Below are 25665 nucleotides of genomic sequence, written 5' to 3' on the forward strand. Positions count from 1 at the left end.
TGCCCAAGAATACTATAAGCAGAATGTAAAAGAACTGGGATTTAAACCCAAGTCTTCTGACTCCAAATCTAGTCTTTCCTATACTAGAGTATTTTCTCGTTTTAGTTGACTAGTTCAAGAATCCATCAACTCCACACATTGCTGGCATAACCACTGTGTTACACTCAGCTGAGTCAATTGTCTCAGATTGTCAGGAATACAAAGCCAGAGTTAATAGCTTGTAAATGAGCTTAAAATACCTTTAAAATTAAGAATGTCTTTAATAGTAATAGCTAACATTTACATAACGCTTTAATGTTTGAAAAATACTAAATAGATGTGTACATATGTACACACATGTGCATATATGTACATACCCACACACATATATGATTCTTACAACAACACTGGAAAGTAGATTGCTATTATTATCCCCATTTTACAGCCTCACTTAAGTAAAGAGGCACTAAGTGACTTCTCCAAGATCAACGGGATAGGTAGTATCTAATGAGGAATGTGAATATAGGTTTTCCTAACTCCAAATCTACCACCAAATTGCCACTTGGAAGTGTTGTTTTTAACATCTCTCCCATAAATGCTAATAGTAGATTTTACACAATATACTATACAAAACAGGCTTTCATAATCTGGTGGTATGACACAGATAAATAGATAAGATAGATACATCTGGATCCCTTTATTATTTTAGACAACAGAGTGTAAACTAAATCCGTAACTTCAAGGACCCCAAATTAGTTAAGGGTCTTTACTTGACCTGAAAAGGCAAGTCTTCAGAAAAGACTTCTGAAATTCATGATTGATACTAAACTTTCAAGGATCAAAATAAAGCTTAGTTACAAAGTGTCAAATGATAATATGCTTGTCATTTGGGGAAAATAAAAACTGCTTTAAAAGAGAATGAAAAATTTGGAGTAAATTAAGTGAGTTATATTTGAGTTGTGCTTTTCTTCAGGAGAGATTTTTGTTTGAGTAACAGCTGTCATTCTTGTAGCAAAAGGTAAAGACTGGTATATTTAGTTCAATCTGGGGATTTAAAAATCTTCAGTGCACAAAATCTGCACAGGCATCCTCTTGCCTACCAATTAAGATACAAACTCCTTTGCCTGGTGTACAAGAACCTTCATAAGGTACTGCTATCATTTCCAGGGGTATCTCACACTCACTCTCTTTCCATACTCTGACCAAATGAAGTTTTGGGGGAGCACTCAAATACATGCTTCCTCTTCTGTCTCCTTGCTTTCGCTCAGGCTGTTCCATATGCTTAGAATGACTTCTCCTTTTTACCTTCGCCATTCCTACCCTACCCTTGCAAACTCAGTTCAAATGTTGTCTCCTCCATGAAGTCTTTTCTTATTCATAACTTAGGTGACAACTTTCCCCATTCAGACTTAGAGCACTTTATTTTGCATTTGTCTAATGCACTATCATTGCATGCCAGATGTACTTGCGTATAGGCCATTATAACTATATAAAAGACTTTTTTTCATATGTTTTTGTTGATTTCTTGTTTCTTACATCATTATCCCAAGCATCTCTGCCTCTCACCCTCCCAGAGAGCCATCCCAAATAACCAATACTATTTTTTAGAAAGGAAAAAAAATCAGCATAACTGATTGACACATTGAAAAAGCCATTGAAAAAAAATGTGTAATGTGTAACACCTGTGGTCCTCTGAGCTCCACAAAGGTGTATGTTAGGGGTGTACTCTCATATCTTTTAATTCCAGTCTTGCTTGATCTTTATAATTCTATTACATTCACTTTTGAACTTTTCAGTGTGTATTGTTCTTTCCAGCTACATTGTTGTAATCACTAGGAATATTGTTTTCTTGGTTGTGCTCAATTCACTCTGTATCAGTTCATCCAGATCTTTACATGCTCCTCAGAATTCATCATACAGCACAGTAATAATATTCCACTACATTCATGAACCACAATTTGTTTAGCCATTCCTCAAGTGATGGACATCTACTTTGTTTCCAATTCTTTGCTAGTACAAAAAATGCTGTTACAAATATTTTGGTGTATATGAGGACTCTCTTCTTCTTAATGGCTGCCTCAGGGTATAAGCACAGTAATAGAGTCTCTGGTTCAAAGGGCATGGGCATTTTAGCTACTTTGTTTACAGAATTCTAAACTCCTTTCCAAAATGGTTGTGCCATTTCACAGTTTCACCAACAATGTATTACTGTGCCTGTTATTCCACAACCCTTCCAGTATTGGTTACTGACATTTTTGTCATTTTTGCCAATTTGCAGAGTGTGACATGAACCCTCGGAGGTGTTTTGTTTTGTATTTCTCTTATTAGTGATTTGGAACATTTTTTCATGTGATTTTGAATACTTTACAATTCTTCTTCTGAGAACTTTTTATTCACATCCTTTGACCACTTATCTGCTGGGAAATGGGTAATAGTAATATACATATATATGTATGTATAAATATAAATTGTTGATATATCTTGGATACCAAACCTTAATCAGAGAAATCTGACATAGAGACTTTTTTTTTCCCACTTGACCACTTCCCTTCTTATCCTAGGCACATTAATTTTGTATATGCAGAAATTTTTCATTTTCATGTAATCAAAGTTACTTATTTTATATTTTGTAATTGCCTCTATCTCTTGTTTGGTTAAGAACACATCTCCTACCCATAGGTGTGAGAAGTATATGATCTGTTTCTCTTTTAATTTTTTTCATACTATGACCTTTAAATATTAAGGTCAAATATCTATTTAGAATGTGTTATGCAAGGTGGTATAGGGTGTTGGTCTAACTTCTGCCAGACTGCTTTCCAGTTTTCCTAGCAGTTTTCATCAAATAAGGTGTTTTAGTCTAGGTAATTTATGTTTGCCATCTTATCAAACACTGGATCATTGAATTACATTATTTCTGATTCTTTCCTGTCTAGTCCATTTAACTGATCTATCCTTCTATTTTTAAACCAGTTACAGATAGTTTTGATGACTACTGCTTTATAATATAGTTTGAGGTCTGGAGGTGCTATTCTCCTTTTATCTCTACTTCCTTTCACCATCTCCCTTGATATTCTAGATATTTTGTCTTTCCAAATGAATTATTATTTTATTCTATAAAGTATCCCTTTGGTAATTTGATCAGTATAGGATTAAAAGTGTAAATTAATTTTGGAAGTATTGTCATTTTTATTATATTGGCACAGCCTAGCCGTGAGCACTGAATATTCCTCTAGCTTTTTTTTGGGAATGCTTCCCCAATATTTCTTTTTAAATTTTTTTTTATTATTTTATTTTTTCCTCTAACTTTTAAAGTTGTTCTTTATTTAAGGAGCACTTTGTAACTGAATCTACAAGAGTCTCTTCTGTGCGTTGGTAGGATGATCCCAAGATATTTTATGCATTTTGTAGTTATTTGGAATGGAATTTCCCTTTCTAATTTTGCTTCTTGGGTTATGTAATTATGATATAAAAAGCTGTTAATATTTGGAGATTTATTTTGTAGCCTGAAAATAATATAATATTAGTGTAACACTGAGTTCATTGAAATAAGTTTCTATGTTGGATTTTCAAGGACGAATTTGTGTGGCTATCTGTGATTATTGCATATATAATTATGATTTTTGGGTCACTTTTAATATCCCTTTAACCTCTCATATACCTTTCCCTCTCATTTTTGGGTTTTCAATAACCTGCAGCTCTGTATTTTCAGATGTCATTTTGAGATCTAGGTGGACCTTTAGATTCAAAGTTTCTATTTTTAATTGCATGCTGCAATTTTAAATATCCCACAGAACCCTATGGGTTTTTATTTTTTGAATTTAATAGTATTTTTTTTCAAATTACATGTAAAGACAATTTTCAACATTCATTTTTGTATGATTTTGAGTTCCAAAATTTTCTCTCTCCCTTCCTTCCCTCTCCCCTCCCCCAAGACAGCAAGCAATCTGATATAGGTTATACATGTACAATCATGTTAAACATATTTCCACATCAGTCATCTTGTGAGAGAAGAATCAGAACAAAAGGGACAAACCATGAGAAAGAAAAAATAAAATAAAAGTGAAAGCAGTATACTTCGATCTGCATTCAGACTCCATAGTTTTTTTTCTGAATGTGGACAGCATTTTCCATCATGAGTCTTTTGGAATTGTCTTGGATCATTGTATTGCTGAGAAGAGCTAAGTCTATCATAGTTGATCATTGCACAATGTTGTTGTACTGTGTTCTCCTAGTTCTACTCACTTCACTCAGCATCAGTTCATGTAAGTCTTTCCAGATTTTTCTGAAATCCACCTGCTCATCATTTCTTATAGCACAATAATATTTCATTACATTCAGATACCACAGCTTGTTCAGCCATTCCCCATTGATGGGCATCCCCTCAATTTCCAATTCTTTGCCACCACAAAAAGAGCTGCTATGAACATTTTTGTACATGTGAGTCCTTTTCCCTTTTTATGATCTCTTTGGATACAGATCTAGCAGTGTTATTGCTGGATCAAAGGGTATGTACAGTTTTATAGCCCTTGGGGCATAAGAATTTTATGATTTTGACGTAGCTTCAAACTTCAGCATCATGATATTATTAGTTGAGGGAACTGGAGATGACATGTTAGCTCTCTTCATATATTTCAGGGACTCTCATACGGAATAGAAATTATTAAGCTTTTTTCTCTTGGGTCCAGAAAGTAGAACTAGGAGCAGTGGGTGAAAGTTACAGAGAGAGAGAGGCAATATTTGAATTCTACATAAAACTTTCTAAAAGCAGCCCTGCAAAGAAGAGAATTTCCCATCTAGGGAGGTCTTCAAGTAGAAGCTGTATAAACACATGTGGGGATGTCGTAATTGGGATTTCTGCTTTAGGCATGGTTTGTTCTAACTCTGTCAGGGTTCTAACTCTACAGGGTACTCTCACTAATGCATATCAACAACAATTCTGCAATTACTAGTCTTAACACTTTTGCCTGCATCACTGCTATGTTAAGTGACATTTGCAGAGTCACACTGTTAGCATGTATTTATATTAGTGTGTGGTACCTGAACCAACTCATTGGCTTCAAAGTCTGTTCCCTATTTACTACACCATGCTACGTCTCCCTTTGGGTATATTATTGTTTAAATAGGCTCCTACCAACTTAGCCACCATTTATAAAATGTGATTCGATTTTTCAATTCGTAAGGTAACTTAAAAATAGACTTTTGGAATAAAATCTTGGCATTAATCTCTAAGGACCTAAAAGTATTTTGATGTTATGTCATGTCTCACATTTATACAAGGTAGGTAAAGGTAAGATATTATTATATCCATTTTACATATAGAAGCATTAAGATACAGTTAGGTCAGTTATTTGTTTGATGTCCCAGTATATCCAATCAAATCCAATAAGCATGTAAGTGCCTATTATTTATAAGGTAGTAAGACTACAAAGAAAACAAACAAACAAACAAACAAAAACCAAACCAAACCAAACCCAGACTTTGCTCTCAAGGAGCTTACTTTGTCAAAATTTTATCCACAGTTATTTATTTATCTATCAAAAGTGAAAACTCTTTGAAAATTGAGTCTAAAAAGTGATGTCATACTGAAGGTTAGACTTCAAGAAAATTCACATAAACTCCTTAAGGAATATTCAACAGCCTGCTTATTTTAAGGTGTAAAAGCATTCAATAAACATTTAGCAGATGTCTACTAAAATGCCGTGGAACAACTGTTATGATAAACCCTTGAGAAATTTCATTGTCAACATATGGTGAATAAAATCTTCTCTAGTTTAGGTGTAACTCTTTGTAAGGATTTATCCTTTCATATCTGTAAAAATCTCAATGGACTGGATTTACACTGGAATATATCTCACATACCATTCACTTATACGGTTAAGGAAGAGACCTAAAAATCAACCACAAAAAAAATTTAAATCATATTTATAGTTGGCTTGTGAAAATTACAGTTAGAATGATTTTTGTAAAAATGCACTATATAAATTCTCTGTATTCTCAGAACCCAGCATAATTCCTTACTCAAAGCAGATGCTAAATAAATATTTGTTGAATTTAAACGATAAAGCAAATTACCTTAAAAGTGCTAGAGCTTCAGGACATTACCATAAAATACAGGTTATAACTTCAAATTACACATTGAGACAACACATTAATTCAACCTTTGATAAAAAGAATTTTATAAATAGCAGCAGGCAATCAGGCCCAATCTTTTAAATTTCCCAGAGGTTTTTCTATTTATTATTTAGAAAGATTAAAGAGAACCATCCTACAGTTCAGTGGTAGTCAATGACTGGTTTTGGTTAGTCTAGAAGATTCTGTTCAGTAATATAGGAGATGCTTATTTTTGGTTTTCCATTGGTGAATTTATGTCTTTAGAGAAAAAAGTATAAGTAGCCAAAGAGAGAGAAAACTATCATTTAAATCCATCTATACTGAATGTAAACTGATTCCTTGCAAAGTATCATAAAGTTTAAATAACTCTGAATTAATAGAAGTTTAAGGGGAGTAATGTGGAAGTAATGGGAAGGAAGGCAGAGTTTGGAGATAAATCAAGGAGGAAACATAACAAGAGAAGTTTTTGAGCAGAAGATTTTGGAGGAATCTACATTAAGTTTATATAGATACAATAATAAGCTCTTGGAAGAACATACCTATTAAGATGAGTATTCTTGATTAGTTATTTAAATAATGACAAATCACCACCAATAAAACAACTTCCCACGGCAGCCTCACTTACATAGGGAGTCATAAAAGAAAGAGTAGCTTGCCAATAGAAACTTTGTTATTTTGCAATTAAGTGGGCTTTGAGGGAAATCTTTTGCTGAAAGTTCAAGATATCAACCTATGCTGTGTAAATAACACTACTTTTTCTACTGAATGTCAAGGAGGTTACAGTGTCTAGTGACCTAGAATTATGGCAAAGACGGAGCTCATCATCATGATAAGTTAGGTAATTTGCAACCTCACTCTGTGACTGTTGGTTAAGCTGAATGTTTTTCAACCTTGCCCTGGCAATAATCAGCTGGAAGCTAGCTCTGGTGTACAAGGGAAGGTCATTTTACAGCCCAGTCACTGCTACATTCCCTCTCCCTTCTATTCCTTGTAGGGAAGCCTTCCCATGAAGCAACTTGAGCCTAGAGGCATGAAGTTGTTTGCTTCCTAATTGAGTAAAGAAAGAAAGCTGGAAACCTGTCCAATTAAATGAAATCACCCAAAGAAAAGCAATGGTGTGCAGAGGATATCCTAAAAGCAAAATAAGAATAAAAAACAAAGCATATTTCCTCTAGAAACTTGAGACAGAACCTGAGGAAAATGTTCCTGATATCAACTATAGCTTCTCTGATGGGACAGGAAGATAACTTCACAATGTTAAGTCAGCACCAAAAAATAGACACTTTGGATGCTTGTCCTTTCTCTCCTAAAGTGAACAAAAAACACAATTATGTTTCATCTTGTTTCTGCTTTTGAGTTTTTAGAGGGACTTAAGGAAAGCAAAATATTTTGGATTTTAGTCTAGATCCAACTCCTCAATCTCCTCAGACTCCCATGACCTACTTAGATCCCTGGCTAGTCACTTCAGAAAAAAAGAGGGACAGTCACATCTTCAGTTCATTATTCCCCACAAGTATTCCACTGCCATGACCATACTCAATTCTAGCTCATCTTTGTGTTACCTGTCCTCACCACAATCCAGGACTTCCTCAAGCCATAACCCCGTTTCTGAATTAATTTTCTTCCCTTTCCTATTTAGACCCTTAGTTTACCAATTCAACTCCACTCTTTCCTCTCCTCTCAAATCCTTTGCCCCCCTTGTCCTGGATTCACCATTGATCTTTGATACACTCTAACCAAAAATTATACCCACCTAGGCTGACTGGGTACATTACAAATGTAATTTTTTTTTTAACCTTAACTGGGTCCTCACAGTAGTTAGGCAATGGTTTTGTTCCTCCCTAATTAATCCCAAATCCCACTCCCCCCAGAGGCTATTCTAAACCTCCTCTTCTTTCCTTAAACCTCCTACTCTCCCTATCCTCTCAGCTAAGGACCTCACCTAATATTTTGCCTAAAAAAATAGAGGCTATTTCCCATGAGCTCCATCTTTCTTGTTTTTTGACATTTCAAGATCCCATAATATAATTTTTGACAACGTGGCCCTTCTCTTCTTCAGGTCAGGCTCCTCTTCATGTAGCCTTGATACTATCCTTCTCCCATCTTCTGCAGCAGATTGCCTCTTCAATCATTCCCCTCTTCTACCTTTAAGTCTCTATCACTCTATCTGCTAATTCCTTCCCTGTTGCTGACAAAGATGTCCAGGGCTTCCTTATCTGAGGGAAAAAAACCAAAACTTCACCAGACTCTACCATCCTCTAATGTTCTTTTATCTCTTTTCTCTTTTGCAGACAAACTCTTATAAATACCTGCCGATTCTCATTGCCTCTATTTCCTTTCCTCTTATTTACTTCTTGAAGTATCATGAATAACTTCACTATTCAATAGTAATTGCTGTCTCCAAAATTACCAATGATACCTTAACTGCCAAATTTGACAATGTATTCTCAATCCTCAAGGTGCTCTCCTTCCACCAGTTGCCTGGCCTGAAGCCTGTTCCTGGGGTAGTACCTCTCTACCATCTTTCCCTCCTCCAAAACGATGAACAAACTCCCACCCCACCAAACTCATCCCATCACATGGATTCTGAACCTCAGCCTGTCATTGTTCATACACCTATTCTCTGTCCCACTATCTTGCTCTCTTATCCTCATCTCCCTCAAACCAACCCTCCACAAATTCCATTCTAAAGCTACCCACTTCTTCCACTGTACTCTTTGGAATGCCTTCTCCACAGGTAACAAATCTTTCATCTTAAAAATTTTTCCCTTTCCCATTCCTTCCATCTTCTTGCATTCACTGAGACCTGACACCCTTCTAATGACACAGTTTCCCTGACCACCTTTTTCAGCACTGATTGTACTTTGACTTATAACCCCTGACTGGTCAAAGTGGGAGAGTTGGAATATTTCTTGCTCCCCACTGTCACTTCCAGAGTCTCCATCTCTATCACTCAGTAACTTCTCCTCCTTTGAAATCCATTCTATCCATATTTACCACCCAAATCAAAGTTAGTAGTTGTTATCTACTGATATCTAGGACGCTTGCCATATTTCCTCAACGAATTCAGTGCCTTATGCATAGGCCTTCTCTTTTCTATAACTCCTCCTGTCATATGAATGAACTTCAAAATACATACTGATATTCCTTCAAACGCCCTAACTTTCCAGTTCTTTAAGTTAATCATTTCCCTTTACCTACTCTTCTACTTTACCTCAGCTACTGGAAGAGACAGTCATACCCTAGATCTTGCCATCACTCAGGGGTGTTCTACTTTCATATTCATGAATTCAAATTCCCTTATTTGATCATAAGTGGTTGTCATCCCTTCTCTCTTTCCACCTTGCAACCTCAAACCCTATCAGTCAGTCAGTCAATAAACATTTATCAAGTGCCTATTATGTTCCAGATACTGTGCTAAGCACTGGGGATACGATGAACAAACTCCCACCATCACATGGATTCTGAACCTCAGTCTGTCATTGTTCATACACCTATTCCTTTCCCTCAAGAAGCTCACAATCGAATGGTGAAGACAACAAGCAAGGAAGATATACAAACAAGCTCTATACAGGAAAAATGGGAAATAATTAATTGGGATTTTAGCTGGGACTTGCAGGAAGCCAGGGACACCAGGAGGTGAAGATGAGGAGGGATTGCATTCCAGGCATGGGAGACAGCCAGGGAAAAACGTTTGGGGCTGAGAGAAAGAATGTTTTGTGTCAGGAATATCAAGGAGGTCAGTATAACTGGATCACAGAATACTTGGGGTAAGAGGGGAGGGGAGTAAGGTATAAGAAGACTGTTAAGTAGGGAGAGGGGAATTTTATGAAGGATTTTGAATGCCAAACAGAGGATTTTGAATTTGATCCTGGAGGTAATAGAGAGCACTGGAATTTATTGAGTAGGGAGTTGACATGGTTGGACCTGTACTTTAGGAAAATCACTTTGGCTGCTGAATGGAGGATGGATTGAAGTGGGGACAGACTTAAGTCAAGCTGACCCACCAGCATTTACAGGACATCCAGTTTGAGATGTCTGAAAGGCAATTGGAAATGAAAGACTAGAGGGCAACAGAGAGGTTAGAAGTGGATTTGAGAATCATCAACATATATATGGCAATTAAATCCATAGGAACTGAAGGGATCATTAAGTGAAATAGTACAGAGGAAGAAAGGAGGGCTCAGGACAGAATCCTGTGGATCACCTATGATTAGACCTGAATAAGGATCCAGCAAACTAGCTGTCTAACAGGTAGGAAAACCAAGAGAGTGGTGTTCCAGAAACCTATAGAGAGGAAAGTATCAAGGAGAAGAGAGTGATCAACAGTGTCAAAGGCCACAGACAGGTCAAGAAGAATAGGGATTGAGAAAAGACCACTGGATTTGGCAATTAAGAGATCTTCCTCACCTTGGCCTCCAATGTCTTACTTTTCAGCTCTTTGCCAGGCCATTGCTACATTTTCCTTCATTCCCCATCATGACCCTTCAGTGAACTAGTTAACTCTTTTCTTGAGTCTCTTGTCCTCTTATCCTATCAATGATCTTGTCTTACCAAGCATCAGCTTTGGATTATTCCCATCACCCACTGCCCTTCTTCCTACTAACTTGCTGTTGAAGAAAGATGGAAAAATTCATCAAACTGTGTTGACTGAGACCACTACAAATTTAAGTCACATATCTAAACTGGGTCCTTACTGAGGCAAGGCAACCTTTTAGACCTTTCCTAACTCACTATCCAACTGACCACAGTGTCTCTTCCAAACTTCTTCATCTCTCCTTAAACCTCTCATAGTTCCCCTCCTCTTACCATGTCAGCTGAGAATCTTGCCTCATATTTCAATGAAAAAAAATGAGGTCTTTTGCTAAGAGCTTCCTCTTCTGTCTTCCTGATCATCTCATGTTACTCAAATGTCTTCCACCAATCTCCTCATTCACCCCTACCTCAAGAAAACTACCAAAGTTAACTCCTTTATAAGCACAAGTGATCCCATTCCATCTCATCATCTCCAATATTGTCTCCTCATCATCTCACTCTCTCACTAATCTTCAATCTTTCCCTACAAGTTGCTTCCCTGCCAACAAACATGCCCATGTCTCCACCATCCTCAAAAAAATTATAACTTGATCATCTGTCCTCATTAGCTATAGTTCCTTTTCTTCCTTTTTGTCACTAAACACCTTGAGAAGGCCATCTACAATCAGGGCTCCTACTTCCTATTAACTCAATTTCTTCTTTATTCTCAGGATTCCAACTTCATTATTCAATTGAAATTGTTCTCTCTAATGATCTTTTAATTGCCGTATCTAATGGCATTTACTCAATCTTCATCATTCTTGACTTCTCTGCAGGCTTTGATACTGTTGATTACCCTCTCCTTAATACTATTTTCTCTCTAGGCTTTCATGACACCAGTCTCTTCTGGTTCTTCTTTTACCTGTATGACCACCCCTTCTTTGCTGGATCCTCATCCAGGTCACAATCGGTAATCAGGGGTGATCTCCAGGGCTCTGTTCTAAGGCATCTTCTCTTCTTTGTTTATAATATTTCACTTAGTGATCACATTAGCTTCTATGGATCCAAGTATCACCTCTATGCAAATAATTCTGAGAGCTACTTATCCAGACCTAACCTCTCTCCTAACCTCCAGTCTCATATCTCCAACTGGACATCTCAAACTGGATGTTCTATATACTAAATTGAACTCATTATATTCATCCTCCCCCCAACCCCCTCAACCCTCTACCCCTTCCTAACTTCCTATTACTGCCAAGGGCAGAACCATCCTCTTAGTCATCCAGGCTCACAGCCTAAGTATCATACTGGACTCTACCCACATCCTCCATTCTGTCATATCTATTCTTTGGCCAAGGCTTATCAATTTTACCTTCACAACATTTCTCATATATGCCCCCTTCCTTCCTCTGATACTTTCATCCCCTGGAGAGGTCCTTCATCACCTAATCACTACTGAAATAGCTTTCTGGTTGGTATCCCTGCCACAAATCTTTCCCTCTTCCAGTTTATCCTCTACTTAGCTATCAAACTGAACTTCCTCAAACATAAATATGACCATGTCATCCTTCTATTCAGTAAACTCTAATAGCTCCTTATCACCTCCAGGATCAAGTATAAAATCCTATTTGACATTCAAAGTCCTTCAACACCCTCTTATCTTTCTAGTACTTTATACCTTATTTCCTCTTACAAACTATGCAACCCAGTGACACTGGCCTTCTTACTTTTTTTCACACAAGACATTCCACCTTTTAACTCCAGGTATTTTCACTGGCAGTCTCTTATACCTGGAGTGCTCACCCTACTCATCTCTATCTCCTGATGCCCCTTGACTTCCTGAAAGTTCAGTTAAAATTCCACCTTCTACAAGAAGCCTTTCCAGCCCCTCTTAATTCTAGTGTCTTGACTTTGTTGATTATTTCCTATGTATCTTGTATACAGCTTGTTTGTACATATATATTTGCCTATTGTTTCCTCTATTAGATTGTTAGTTCTTTGACAGCAGAGACTGGTCTTTTTTTTTTTTATTGCATCTTTCTTTGTATTCCCAGCACTTCGCACAGTACCCAGAACACAATAGATGTTTAATAAATGCCTCTTAACTGACTGACTTCGTGGCCTTTCTGTAGCATTTAACAATGTTGACTATGCTCTCTTCCTAGACATCTTTCTTCCCTGAATTTTTGCACCTCTATTTCTTGGTTCTCCATATAGTGCCTCTTAACTTGGGTTCCCCAAGGCTCTGTCCTATGCCCTTTTACTTGGTAACCCTCATCAGGACCCATAGGTCTAATATAATTTCCATCCTGTTTTCTATATTCAGCCCTAATATCTATCATGAGCTACAGTCTGGCATCATTTGTACTGTATTATGTGTATATGTATATACACATACACACACACACACACACACACACACACACACACACACACACACACACACGTTGTCCTTTCCACTAGAATTTAAGTTCTTTTAGGGTTTGGACTGTTTCTCTTTGTATCTCTAGTGCTTAGTACAGTACCTGGCACATGGTGAGTGCTAAATAAATGTTAATTGATCAATTAACTATAATAAGCATAGGTATATGGAATCATAAATCTAAATCTAGAAGGAACCTTAGAGATCACCTAGTAAAACCTCTTCACATAAGGAAACCATGCCCCAAAGAGGTTGTGATTTGCCCAAGATAAAACAGGTATTAAGTGGCATGGATGGGATTTGAACCTTTGTTTATCAAATCCAGTGCTTTTTCTACTGTCTTTCTGCCTTCAAGATCTCATGAATACAAATTCAAGACTCTTTCCACTGAATGCTGATGTATGTTATTGACCTCACAATGCTTGACATCTACCTTATGGACAGACTCACCTCTAGTTCTTCCACACAAAATGTAACGTGTAAGATTTTGGCTTCATTTATGGCAGAACATGATATAGCCCATTCAGTCTATAAGCTGGTGATGTAATGTAATGAGAGCTGTATTTGAGATCACACAACCTGATTTAAAAATATAACAATAATAATGACAAAATTCATAGAGGAACAAAAAGGTCAAGAATATGGAGGGAAATACTGAAATCTACTACAAAGCAAAAAGTCATCAAAACTGTTTGGTATTAGTTTAAAAAACAGAAAAGTCACTCGGTGGAACAGGTTAGGTATACAACATACAGAAAATATAAGCAAAGTAGTATGTTGTTGATAGACTCAGAGAACCCAACTACTGGGTAAACAACTCAGTAGTTAACAAAAACTGCTTGGATAACTGGAAAGCAATATAAAATTAATTAGTTTTAGATTAGTATCTCACTTCATATGCCAAAATAAGCTCCAAATGGATATATGACTTAGACATAAAAGGTCACATCAAAAATAAATTAGAGGAGCAACAAAGGAAATACCCTTACAATTATGGATCAGGGAAGAGTTCATGACCAATAAGGGATACAGAAGATCACAGAAGACAAGATAATTTTTTCACTACATAAAATTTAAAATGTTTTGTAGGAACAAAATCAATGAAGTTGGTATTAGAAGAGAAATAGTTAATATCTGTGGGTGGGGGGGAACCTTTGAGCAAGTTTCTCTGATATAAGTCTGATACCCAAAATACATAAGGAACTGATTTAAGTATTTAATGATAAGAGAAGTCTCTGAAAGATAGATAAGTGGTCAAAGGATATGAACAAGTAGTTTTCATTTGAGGAAATACAAACTATCCACAGAAAATGGAGAAAAGCACTCAAATCACTAGTAATTAGAGACATATGAATAAAAGCCACTCTGAAGTTTTATTTACCTCCAGCTCCAGATGACAAAAATGGAAAATGACAGTTGTTGGAGGGGCTATGGGAAAACAGGTGCACTAATGCTCTCTTGATAGAGATGTGAGTTGATCCAGGCCTTTGACCTAGTCAACCTATATTCCAAAGAGATTGACCTGTGTGTACTTTGTATAACAACTCTTTCTGTTATTGCTAAGAACTAGAAACTAAGCAGGGTGGGGGTTAGGGGACAGAGATGTGCCTATCCACTGAGAATTGGCTGAATAAATTATGGTATAAGAATATAACGTAATGTTATTATGCTGTAAGAATTAGTAAAAAGGATAGTTTTAGAGAAACCTGGGAAGGCTTGTATAAATCAATACAGAGTGAAGTGAGTATAACCAGGAGGACAGTTTTCATAATAAGTATGGCAAAAAACAACAACTTTGTGTTATAGTAGAGATTAAGGTAAATTGAGAGACAAAGTTATTTCTGAGCATGATCGATTTATTAATTAAGCTAGCAATAACCAAGAAATTGTATCAATGGCCTCTCTCAATGACCAAAGACCCTGAATGAGGGGTGACAGGGTCTTTGATAACAATTAGCAAGATGACAGAACAAAATCTCCAATGCCATCAGTATGTCTTTTTCTGACTGGCCTGATCATTTGGTGGTGTTGTTCAATCATGTCTGACTCTTCATGAACCTGTGGACCACAGTGCACTAGGCCTTCTACCTTCCACTATTTCTCAAAGTCCATCCAAGTTCATGTTTGTTGTTTTCATGATACACTATTTCAACCTCTGCTGACCCCTTTTCCTTCTGCCTTTAATTTTTCCCAACATCAGGGTCTTCTCCAATGAGAACTGTCTTCTCATTATGTGACTAAAGTATTTAAGTTTCAGCTCCAGTATTTGATCTTCCAGTGAATAGCCTGAGTTGAATTAATTTCTTTAAGTATTGACTGATTTGATCTTCTTGTTGTCTAAAGGACTCTTAAAAGTCTTCACCACAATTCAAAAGCTTCTATTCTGCAGCACTCAGTTTTCCTTGTAGTCCAACTCTCATAACCATACACCACTACTGGAAAAACCATAGCTTTGACTATATGGATCTTTGTCAGCAAGGTGATGTCTGCTTTTTGGTACACCATCCAGATTTACCATAGCTTTCCTTCCAAGCAGCAAGTGTCATTTAATTTCATGGTTGCAGTCACCATCTGAAGTGATCTTCGAGCCCAAGAATACAAAATCTGACACTGGTTCAATTCCTTCTCCCTCTATTTGCCATGAAGTGATAGCACCAGTTGCCAAGATCTTAGGTTTTTTTTTTAATGTCAAGCTTCAAGCCAGCTTTTATACTTTCCTTTTTCACCCTCATAAAGAGGTTTTTAAATTCTTCTTCACTTTGTGCCATCAGAGTGGTATCATCTGCATATTCGAGATTGTTGATATTTCTCCCAGCAATCTTAATTCTGGCTGATTCATCCAGCCTGGCATTTCATGTGATATACTCTGCATATAAATTGAATAAATAAGGTGACAATATACAATCTTGTTGTGTTCCTTTTCCAATCTTAAACTAATCGATTGCTCCATGTTTGGTTCTAAATGTTGCTTCTTGGCCCACATACAGGTTCCTCAGGAGACAAGAAAGATGACCTGGTACTTTTATCTATTTAAGAACACCACATTTTGCTGTGATCCACACAGTCAAAGGCTTTGGTGTAGTCAGTGAAGCAGAAGTATATTCTTTTTCTGGAACTCCCTTGCTTTCTCCACATTCCAACAAATGATGGCAATTTGGCCTGTAATTCCTCTGCCTCTTCAAAAACCAACCTGCTCTTCTGGTAATTCTTGGTTCACATATGGCTGAAGCCTAGCTTGCAAATCTTAAGCATAATGATGCTGGCATGTGAAATGAGCACAACTGCTCAGCAATTTGAACATTCTTTGGCATTGCCCTTCTTTAGGACTGAAACCTAAACTGATCTTTTGCAATCTAGTGGCCACTGTTGAGTTTTCCAAATTTGCTGGTATATTGAGTGTAGTACTTTAACAGCACTATGGTTTGGGATTTTAATTAGCTCAGCTGGAATTCCATCACCCCCACTAGCTCCATTGTTGGCAACGCTTCCTAAAGCCCTCTTGACTTCATTCTCCAGGATGTCTAGCTCTAGATCAATAACCATACTGTTATGGTTATCTTGATATTAAGATCTTTCTTGTATAGTAGAGTATAGTTCTTTTGTATATTCCTGACACTTCTTCTTAATCACTTTTCAGGACATTACACCATGATAATCTGGATTGATAGACATTTTAATGAGGAGGTGGGTTAAGAGTCCTCTCAGCTCCTCCTCATTACTTCCTCATTGAAAGATGGGAGTAATCCTTGGATGATAGGATCTGCAAGATTTAGGTGTAGTAAATTAGGGCTCACAATTGAAATTAACTTGAATTTGAGTTAAGTGGGTAGTGTGGGTGAGGTTACAAAGACACAAGGGTGTGGAGATTCAATTCACAAGTGGAGGTAATTACTAGACAAAAAGTTGGCCTTTAGGCAAGTTTCTCTGGAATATAGGTGAAGGTTGAGGTTACAAAGGTAAGGAGTTTGGACTTAAAAGGTTTAGGAGAGTATTAAATCCATGATAGCTTAAGTCTCAAAAATAGTATTAAAATCAATTTTACATTTTACATTTGAAAGACTTAAGAATTATGACCAACAGAATGTTGAGATTCCAGACAAGTAATGATGAGCAGTGCTCTCTACCTCCTAATAAAGAGATGATAGGAGCAGAATGAGACATACATTTTTACACATGGGCAATGTGGGAATTTGTTTTGCTCGCCTATGCATATTGTTTTTCTTTTTTTGTTTCAAATTGTAAAGGAAGTTGGGGAGAGCAGAAGGCTATCCAAAAGGTTGTCAAAAAAAATCATTATAGCATTTTTTAATGCAGAGAAGAGAACAGAAGGAAAGCCAGAAGGAAATACAAACAAGCAAGATAGGTTTGAAAGTTATGTCTTGAATTTATTATATACTTAAAAGGAAAAGCAAACTACATGTAATATTCAATTTCATGTGCGATCCTCTTTTTCTTTTCTATTTTGTATATGGGCATGCCCATTTTATTTGGTGTTTGTTAAGTTCAGTATTTTAAAAATAAATTTAAAATGTTAAAAGCAAACAAATTCTGATTCTGTTAGAAAGAATAAAATTTATTTGTATTAAAAGAGACCTTAGGAGTCATCTAGTCTCACCCCTTCATTTTACAAATGAGGAAACTGAGGGCTAGAGAGGTTAACTGATTTTCCAAAGGTCAAACAGGCATCAAGGTTCTGAGGCTCTAGATCCAATTAATCAATTATTAAATAAGCATTTATTCAGTGCTTGAGTCAGGTACTATGCTAAGCACTGGGAATACCAAAGCAAAAGTGAAAGTCTTTGTCCTTAAGGAGCTCACATTCTAACAGAGGATATAACATATGCATATATTTATAAGTATTATCCATAACATATATGAAATAAATACAGGGAGGTTTGGGAATGAACTAGCACCTGATTAGGAAAGGCTACAATACATGGTGCCATTTTAACTGAATCTTGAAGGAAATCAGAAATTCTAAGAGCCAGAGGTGAGAAGGGAGAGCACATTGCAGTCATGGAGGACAACCTGTTCAAAGGAATAGAGACAGGAGATGACGCATCATAGGTACAGAACAGAGATGAGTCCAGATGATGAATACATGGAGAAGAACAATGTGGAACAAACCTGGAAACGTAGGAATAAGCCAGGTTATGATAAGATTTAAATGACAAATTGAGAAACTAATATTTAATTCTAGATATAATGGAAAAACATTGAATAGGGAAAAGGAGGTGTGCATGACACTTCCAGATTTTAGGAATATCACTTTGGCAGCAGTATGGAGAAGGGATTAGAGTGGGGAGAAGCCTGAGACAGGCAGACCAAATAAGAGGCTATTGTTTTAGCCTCCTATGAGAAATGAAAAGCTTTTGAAGTTTTTCCATTATACTCTGCATTTGTAAACTTGGGAAAGTTTCTTAACTTTTCTGGGATTTAGTTTTCTAATCTATTAAATTAAGAGGTTAGACTAGACACATAAACCTATGATTTCCCCCTGAGGTACTCAGTACTATAGCACTGAGGTACTATATAGTAATGTACATTAAGCGAAAAATTAAGACTAAAAGATGTCAGGCTTGGATGTTAAATTCATGTAGAATCTTTGAATTTTAAGAGTTGGAAGGGACCTTGTAGATAATTTAGTAGAAACTTCTCATAGTACAATATGAAAATTGACACCTAGAGAATTGAAGCATCTAAGGTCATTAGAAATAGAACCTAGGTCTCATGATTTCCCTCCTAGTGTTCTACTAAATCATGCTACCCTTCATTTATATGGTACAGTACTTGTAGGTGTCATCTAAATTTGGGTATTTGCTAAAAAAGAAACAAAATAAAATAAAGAAAAAAGCTATGCTGAGAGACTTTAGGGAAAGTACTGTAGCTAGGTACCAGTTTTCAATCTGTTAAGTCATTCTGAGGGCTTCATCAATACTTGTAAAGAAAAAATAATCTTCTTGTGGAATGAATTCCTCATAGAACCATTGTCACATTTTAATTATTTACTTGATGGGTATTATGCTATTTTGCTACATACAGGTAGATATTGTTAACTATTCACTATGCTCTGAGGGTCTTCTCTGACACAATTATTTATCTTCAGAACAACTGATGAGTAAATATCATGTCTCTTTCTTTCTTTTTCCCCAAAATCTATTGCCACGGAATTTTTAATTAGTTTTTGGCACATAAAATTCATTGAAAACTGAAAGGAGAACTATGTGGTTCAAGTCATAGAGACAAGAGAAGGCAATAAGTGAATTCATAACACACATATCTACAAGACAGAAACAGAAAAGAAATACCATGACTTTTTTTGGGGGGGAGGGGCAGGAAAGTAAGTTTCTATTGCCAAATTCTGTCATGAGGAGTTCCAGAAATCATGATGTTTGTGCAGCTTTCTCACAACTACCTGCCAGGCAATAACTGATGGCTATTGAACTAGCTCATTCATCAGCTGTCCAGTTTGAGGAGCTCTCTGTATAGTAGCTCAGTAGGTCCCATTTTATTGCAGTCCTCTTTCACATTTTTGATACCAATATATCTTGGAATGTTTTTAAGCAGTGGAGAAAAATGGTCACTTTTCTTTGGGCATTTCTGTCACCACAAAGGAATGAAAAGTCTTAAAGCAGGAGGTGGGGTGAGGGAGGAGGAAGAAACATAAAAAGAACAATATTCCTTTATGTGCATTTAGTAAAATGCACTCTGACTCTATGAGACTGGAATCTTTTTTTTTTAAAGAAAGAGGAAATCACACTGTACCTTTATATAACTTACAAGGAGTTTCTAACAAAAACTGTAGCCTTGCTAAATGTTTAATAATTAGAGTTCATATTTACAACATACTTTTTGTATCTTTATAGTTGAATGTTTCTTGAGGACAGGGATTGCTTTGGTATTGTTATTATGTTTGTTCTGGGCCTACCTTAGTGGTAGATGCTTTAAAAATAAATATTTGTTGAAGTGAATTAAATTGAAAATGTTTCTCACCAAATGGCTATGTAGATTTTGAGAATTTATCTATATAAAGCCTTTCGAACTTTATCATAAAGTGGGATAAAGCTGAGAATGACACGTTGGGAGTTACTCTGAGCTCAGCCCTTGAAGATTTAAGAGACAGGAGGAAAAAAGGCAGTCTATCTGTGGCACAATAGAAAGAATATAGTTATCCTTTCCATATTATGACTTTCCTCATCATGGTTTCATTATATTGTGGGTCAGCATAAGAAATAAAAGAAGAATTTTGAGGAGTTTCACAGAAGCTGCAGATGACAGGCAAAGGCCATGAGATGATGCGGAGTCATGCCCAAATATTTAACCCAAATTTTACAATAAGATAATGTAAAAACTCCATAAAAGAAAAAGAAAAAAATTCAGATTTCTTCTTTGTTAGGAAGAGAGGGCCAAAAAACTTTATGTGGATTTTCCAGATCATGGGGGCACTGTGCTATGCCTCTAATCCCGGCAATGTGGAAGGGATAACTATACTGATATGGCAGAATGAATAAGGTATGAGGAAGTTTCTCAGTAATCTGCAGGTGACCAGCCATTTTGTATTCCAGTTGAAATCAATGGATCTGTTATTCTTACTGTGATCATGAATTTTTAATTGAACATAAAAATATCAGAGAAATACATTTTCATTTTAAAACATGGTCTAAGAATTCAAAGACATGAAGGAATGTTGCAATGAAAAGAAATACTCATAAAAATCCTAACATTTGAACAGAATTCAATTTATGGAGAAGAATAACTATAGATTAGCATGACTAGCAATGCTCCAAGTTAATGTGCAAAAGAATATCTAGCAAATGTAATTTATTATTTAAATTTCATATCTAATACGATATAAAATAACAAGGACTTTTTATGCCCACACATATTAAGCTCTAAAAAGGTTCTAAGCTGGAAGAGGCATCTCCCACTGTATGTTTACTAAACATATAGGGGATTCAAATCAATGTAATTAAACAATATTTATCAGTTGCATATATTTTACAGATAATTGGGCAAAACACTCTACGCCTAACTTCCTTCAACTATAAAATGAAAGGGTTGGACTAGAAGATTCCAAAAATCCATTCCAGTTCTAAAATTTTATGAACCTAATTATTCCTAGCATGGTGTAATGATAGAGTTATATATGTTTGAAACTCAATTATAATTCAATATACATGTATTGAGAGCCTTCTATGTATAAAGTGACATGCTAGGAACCACTACTCTATATGACTCTTTGTGAACCTGTGTGGTGCAGTGGATAGAGTTGAACTTTAAGTCAGGAGTCAGAAAGACCTAAATTTGAATCCTACCTGAGATACTTATGAGCTATATTGACCGTAGTCTCTGAGCCTCTGTCTTTTTATTTGTAAAATAAGGATGATAATAATAATGCTCACCTCACAACAGAATTATTATAAGGAACAAATGAAAGGTTGTATGGAAAGAGTTTTGCAAATCTCAAAGTGCTATACAAATGTGAGGTATTATAATTTGAATATTTTATAGGTGCCTTCAGGGGGCAGCTAGGTGGCACGGTGGATAGAGCACCAGCCCTGGAGTCAGGAGGACCTGGGTTCAAATCTGGCCTCAGACACTTACTAGCTAGCTGTGTGACCCTGGGCAAGTCACTTAACCCCCCCCATTGCCTCAAAAAAAAAAAAAGATACATACTTGGCAGTCCATTGTCTTTACCTGTACAAGATGGTCAATTGCTGAATTATAATTTCCCAGGGCCTGTTCCACATCTGCCATCTCCTTCAATACTGGGATACAGTCTTGACTCTTTTCACCTTTACTACTCTCAATATATTTCAAAGATTCTTCATAGTAGGGCAGAGCCTCTTCTGATTTCTTTTGGATCTGGTACAGCCTAAAAAAATAAAAATAATAAATTATTTCTTAAAATGCAGAACACTGAAAAGAATTTTTTGAAAAAAGGCTGTATAGTGGTGGGCTAAGTTTTCACAAGTTAATGTGACACTATGGAAACATTCCCAGAATTACTCATAATGAGAAGCTGTCTTGTCAGCATCTGTTTCTATATACAGTATCACCATATCCTACATGGCTATAATAAAGCATTAAAAATTCATTTCTCAAAATTTTCAAGGACAATTAGTAACTTTTTTTTACAAAGAATTCATAGTGGTGCAGAATTTGTCTTGCTTTATTTGTTCTTAGTACAGACCTTTTATTAAAACAAAAAGAAAGCTTTAAAATGGATAATACTATTGATGTATAAAGTAACATAATGCAACAAAGTAATGAATGTATTAAAGTCTTCATTTCATTTTAACCACTAAGCATTTATAGTATGATTATTCACTCCAAAATAACTTTCAAAATAACTGACCAATTTTAGTGAAATTTAGTGCCCAACTTACTGACAAGTATTAAGGTAAACTTTTAATTTGTGTTTCAGATAGCCAATTTGAAATAAACTGATAGCTAAAAATTTCTAAATGGGTACATCATCCATAATTTGACAAATACTTCATTTAAATTTGATATATTATTAGAGGATAGTAACAGGACTAAATGAAGACCATAGTTCAATTGACCACTAGTCTTAGATTATGCAGCTAATTAAGGGAAATCCTGACTCTGGATTCGTTCCATAGCAAATATGACAATACCATTTAAACTTAGAATGTTTTTGGACAGCAAATATTCCTTAGAAAAGGAGATTTTATTTGAGGTCCATGAATTTGTTTTTCTAAAAAAAAATTAACTGTAAGTCAATATAATTGATTTCCTTCATAATCCTATATACTTTATTTTATGCATTTAGTCAGTCAATAAGCATTTGTTAGCCATTTACTATGTGACAGGTACTGCGCTAAGCAGTGAGGATACAAAAAGAGGCAAAAGACAGTTTCCACCATCAAGAAATTCACAAATGAATGGAGGAGACCATAAGCAAGCAAATATATACAAACTAAACACAGTATAAGTAGGAAAGAATTATCAGAGGGAAGGTACTACAATTAAGAGGGACTGGGAAAGATTTCCTGTAAAAGGCAGGATGATAGTTGGGACTTAAAGGAAGCCAGGAGGAAGAGATGAGGAACAAATTCTAGGTCTGGGGACGGCCAGAGAAAATGCCCAGAGCTGAGACTGAGAACAGCAAGAAGGTCAGTGTCATTGGATAGAAACATTATTCTGAGAAGGGGGTTCATAGGCTTCACCAAATTGCCAAACAGGCCCATGACACGAAAAAAGGTTAAGAACCCCTGCCTTTGAAACTCTACACATCTTGTTTTAATCTTTTAAGACTTTCTTCCATAGATTTCTAATTTTAGAAAAGGCACTGTAGCATATGGCTAAAAGTTAATGGCTCAATTCAATTAAACTCACCACATAATTATCAGACATTGACTATGTGCAGGGTAGAGTTCCAGGCTTTGGGATACACATTAAAAAATGAAATAGCCCTTGCCCTCCAAAAAGTTTGCTGGGAGATATTTATAAGGGGATACTTAAAGCAAGATAAATGGAGAAAGGAGAGAGCATTAATCTACTGGGGGATATCAGAGCTGGCTTTATAGATGTACTGGCATCTGAACTAAGCCTTTATGGACTCTAAAATGTATAGATGAGATGGGAGAGATGAAGCTGATGGGGATGAGGCCAAAGCACATCTCAAGCACAGAGGACAGCTGGGGAGAGTGCGCAGGGGTGAAAGATGGCACGTTCAGTTCACTAACAGCTTGGAGTCCAGCTTGCATAGAATACAATATATAAAAGAGTATATAATATAAAATATGATTGAAAAGATAGGTTAGATCTGGATTATGGAGAATTTTTAAAGCTTGTCTGAGAAGTTTCTATTTTTATCCATTAAATTCCTAACAGATAAAACTTTAAGTAATTCATAAATATAAAGAAACAAACATATGGTTTCAAAAATGAATTTTGAATTGTAATTTTCCCACATAACTAAGCTTAAAGGAATCAAATTATTCCCGGAATATTTCAGAATAGGAAAAAATATTCATTTCCCCCTTTTTGTGTCCATAAAGGACACAGATTTTGCCAAGGGAGTAACTGCCTAAATGAATAGTTCTTTTGTTTCTAATGCTGTCTGTATAAGTCATAGAATACTAATAACACAAATATAAATGTCAACATGATCTCACTTGGGTGATTCTACTTTTTTTTATTAAAGAAATAATAAAAGCTTGTAAATCATTGAATACAAAAAAGGTGGGGGAGAAACTAGTATTTTTAAGCCATAAAAATATTATATTGGCTGATTTACAGATTAGAATTTCTCCTTTTCTTAAGATAAGAGACTATAGAAAAGTATAACTGGAATTTGGAATACTAGGTCACAAGGAAGTTGATGACTAGTAGTCAAGTAATATCCAATTTCATGTTCAAGTAAACTAGTTAATTTATAAATAATTACCAATTGATAAACCAATAATAATGACCAACTGATAAATGGTCAAAGGATATGAACAGGCAATTTTTAAATGAAGACATCAAAACATTTATAGTTGTGTGAAAAAATGCTCTAAATCATTACTGATTAGGGAAATGAAAATTAAAACAACCCTGAAATATTTTATACCTTTGAAATTGGCTCAAATGATTGAAGGAGAAAGTGACAAATGTTGGAGGGGATGTGGAAAAATTGGGACACCAATTCATTGTTGGTGGAATTGTGAAATGATCCAAACATTTTGAAGAGCAATATAGAATTATGCCCAAAGAGTTATTAAATTGCAAATACCCTTTGACCCAGCAATAATACCACCACTAGGTCAATTTCCAAAGATGATTAGGGGAAAAGGGGAAAAATCCTATATGTTCTAAAATATTTATAGCAGCTCTCCTTATGGTGGCAAAAAACTGAAAATTGTGGGGATGCTCATCAACTGGGGAATGGCTGAACAAGTTGTGGTATGTGATTGTGATGAAATATTATGGTGGTATAAGAAATGATGATCTTAGAAAAACATGGATAGACTTGCATAAAATGAAAAGCAAAGTAAGCAGAACTAAGTGAACGTTGTATACAGTAACAGCAATATCATTATAAGAACAACTTTGAGTGGATGAGTCATTTTAACTATTATAAATACCCAAATTAACTACAAAGGATCTATGAAGAAAGATGCTATCTGCATCCAGAAAAGAACTGATTAATAGATGTATAGAATGATTTTACACATCTTTGCATATATATACACACATATATGCACATATACACATATATGCATATATGTACAGATGTATGTGTATATGTGTGTGTGTATACACACACACACACACACACATACATATACATATCTGTGTCTAGGGTAGGAGGGAGGGAGTGAGAGGAAGAAAAAAAAGGAAAAAGCCCAAAATTTATATGATAATTTTATTATATATTTAAAAGAAATAGCAAGTTGTACATAGATTTGCAGTTTCATGTGCAATCATCTTTTTTTTTATTATACTATGTTATAGAAATGCTTGTTTTATTCCATAAATTAAAAAAAGTAAACTAGTCTATAAATCAAGAATCTCTGGTTTGCTACATAGGAATTCACTCCATTAATGTATATGACAACTCATCTATAAATTAATATATTAAGAACTACCTGACGCTCAGAAAAGCTAAGTAAGTTATTTGTCCATGA

At 35.7% G+C, this 25665-nt stretch overlaps 1 protein-coding gene across 1 annotated transcript in view; it reads right to left on the reverse strand.

Annotated features, from left to right (window-relative positions):
- The window catches only part of TTC23 (tetratricopeptide repeat domain 23), a 98993-nt gene that overhangs the window by 32145 nt on the left and 41183 nt on the right, over positions 1-25665 (reverse strand). The window contains 1 exon segment of the mRNA XM_078151165.1: positions 21725-21902. Within this exon segment, the coding sequence (XP_078007291.1) occupies positions 21725-21902 (178 nt within the window).

Source organism: Phascolarctos cinereus, unplaced genomic scaffold (assembly GCF_003287225.1).
Source record: "Phascolarctos cinereus isolate Bilbo 61053 unplaced genomic scaffold, phaCin_HiC Scaffold_3;HRSCAF=262, whole genome shotgun sequence".
NCBI lineage: Eukaryota > Metazoa > Chordata > Mammalia > Diprotodontia > Phascolarctidae > Phascolarctos > Phascolarctos cinereus.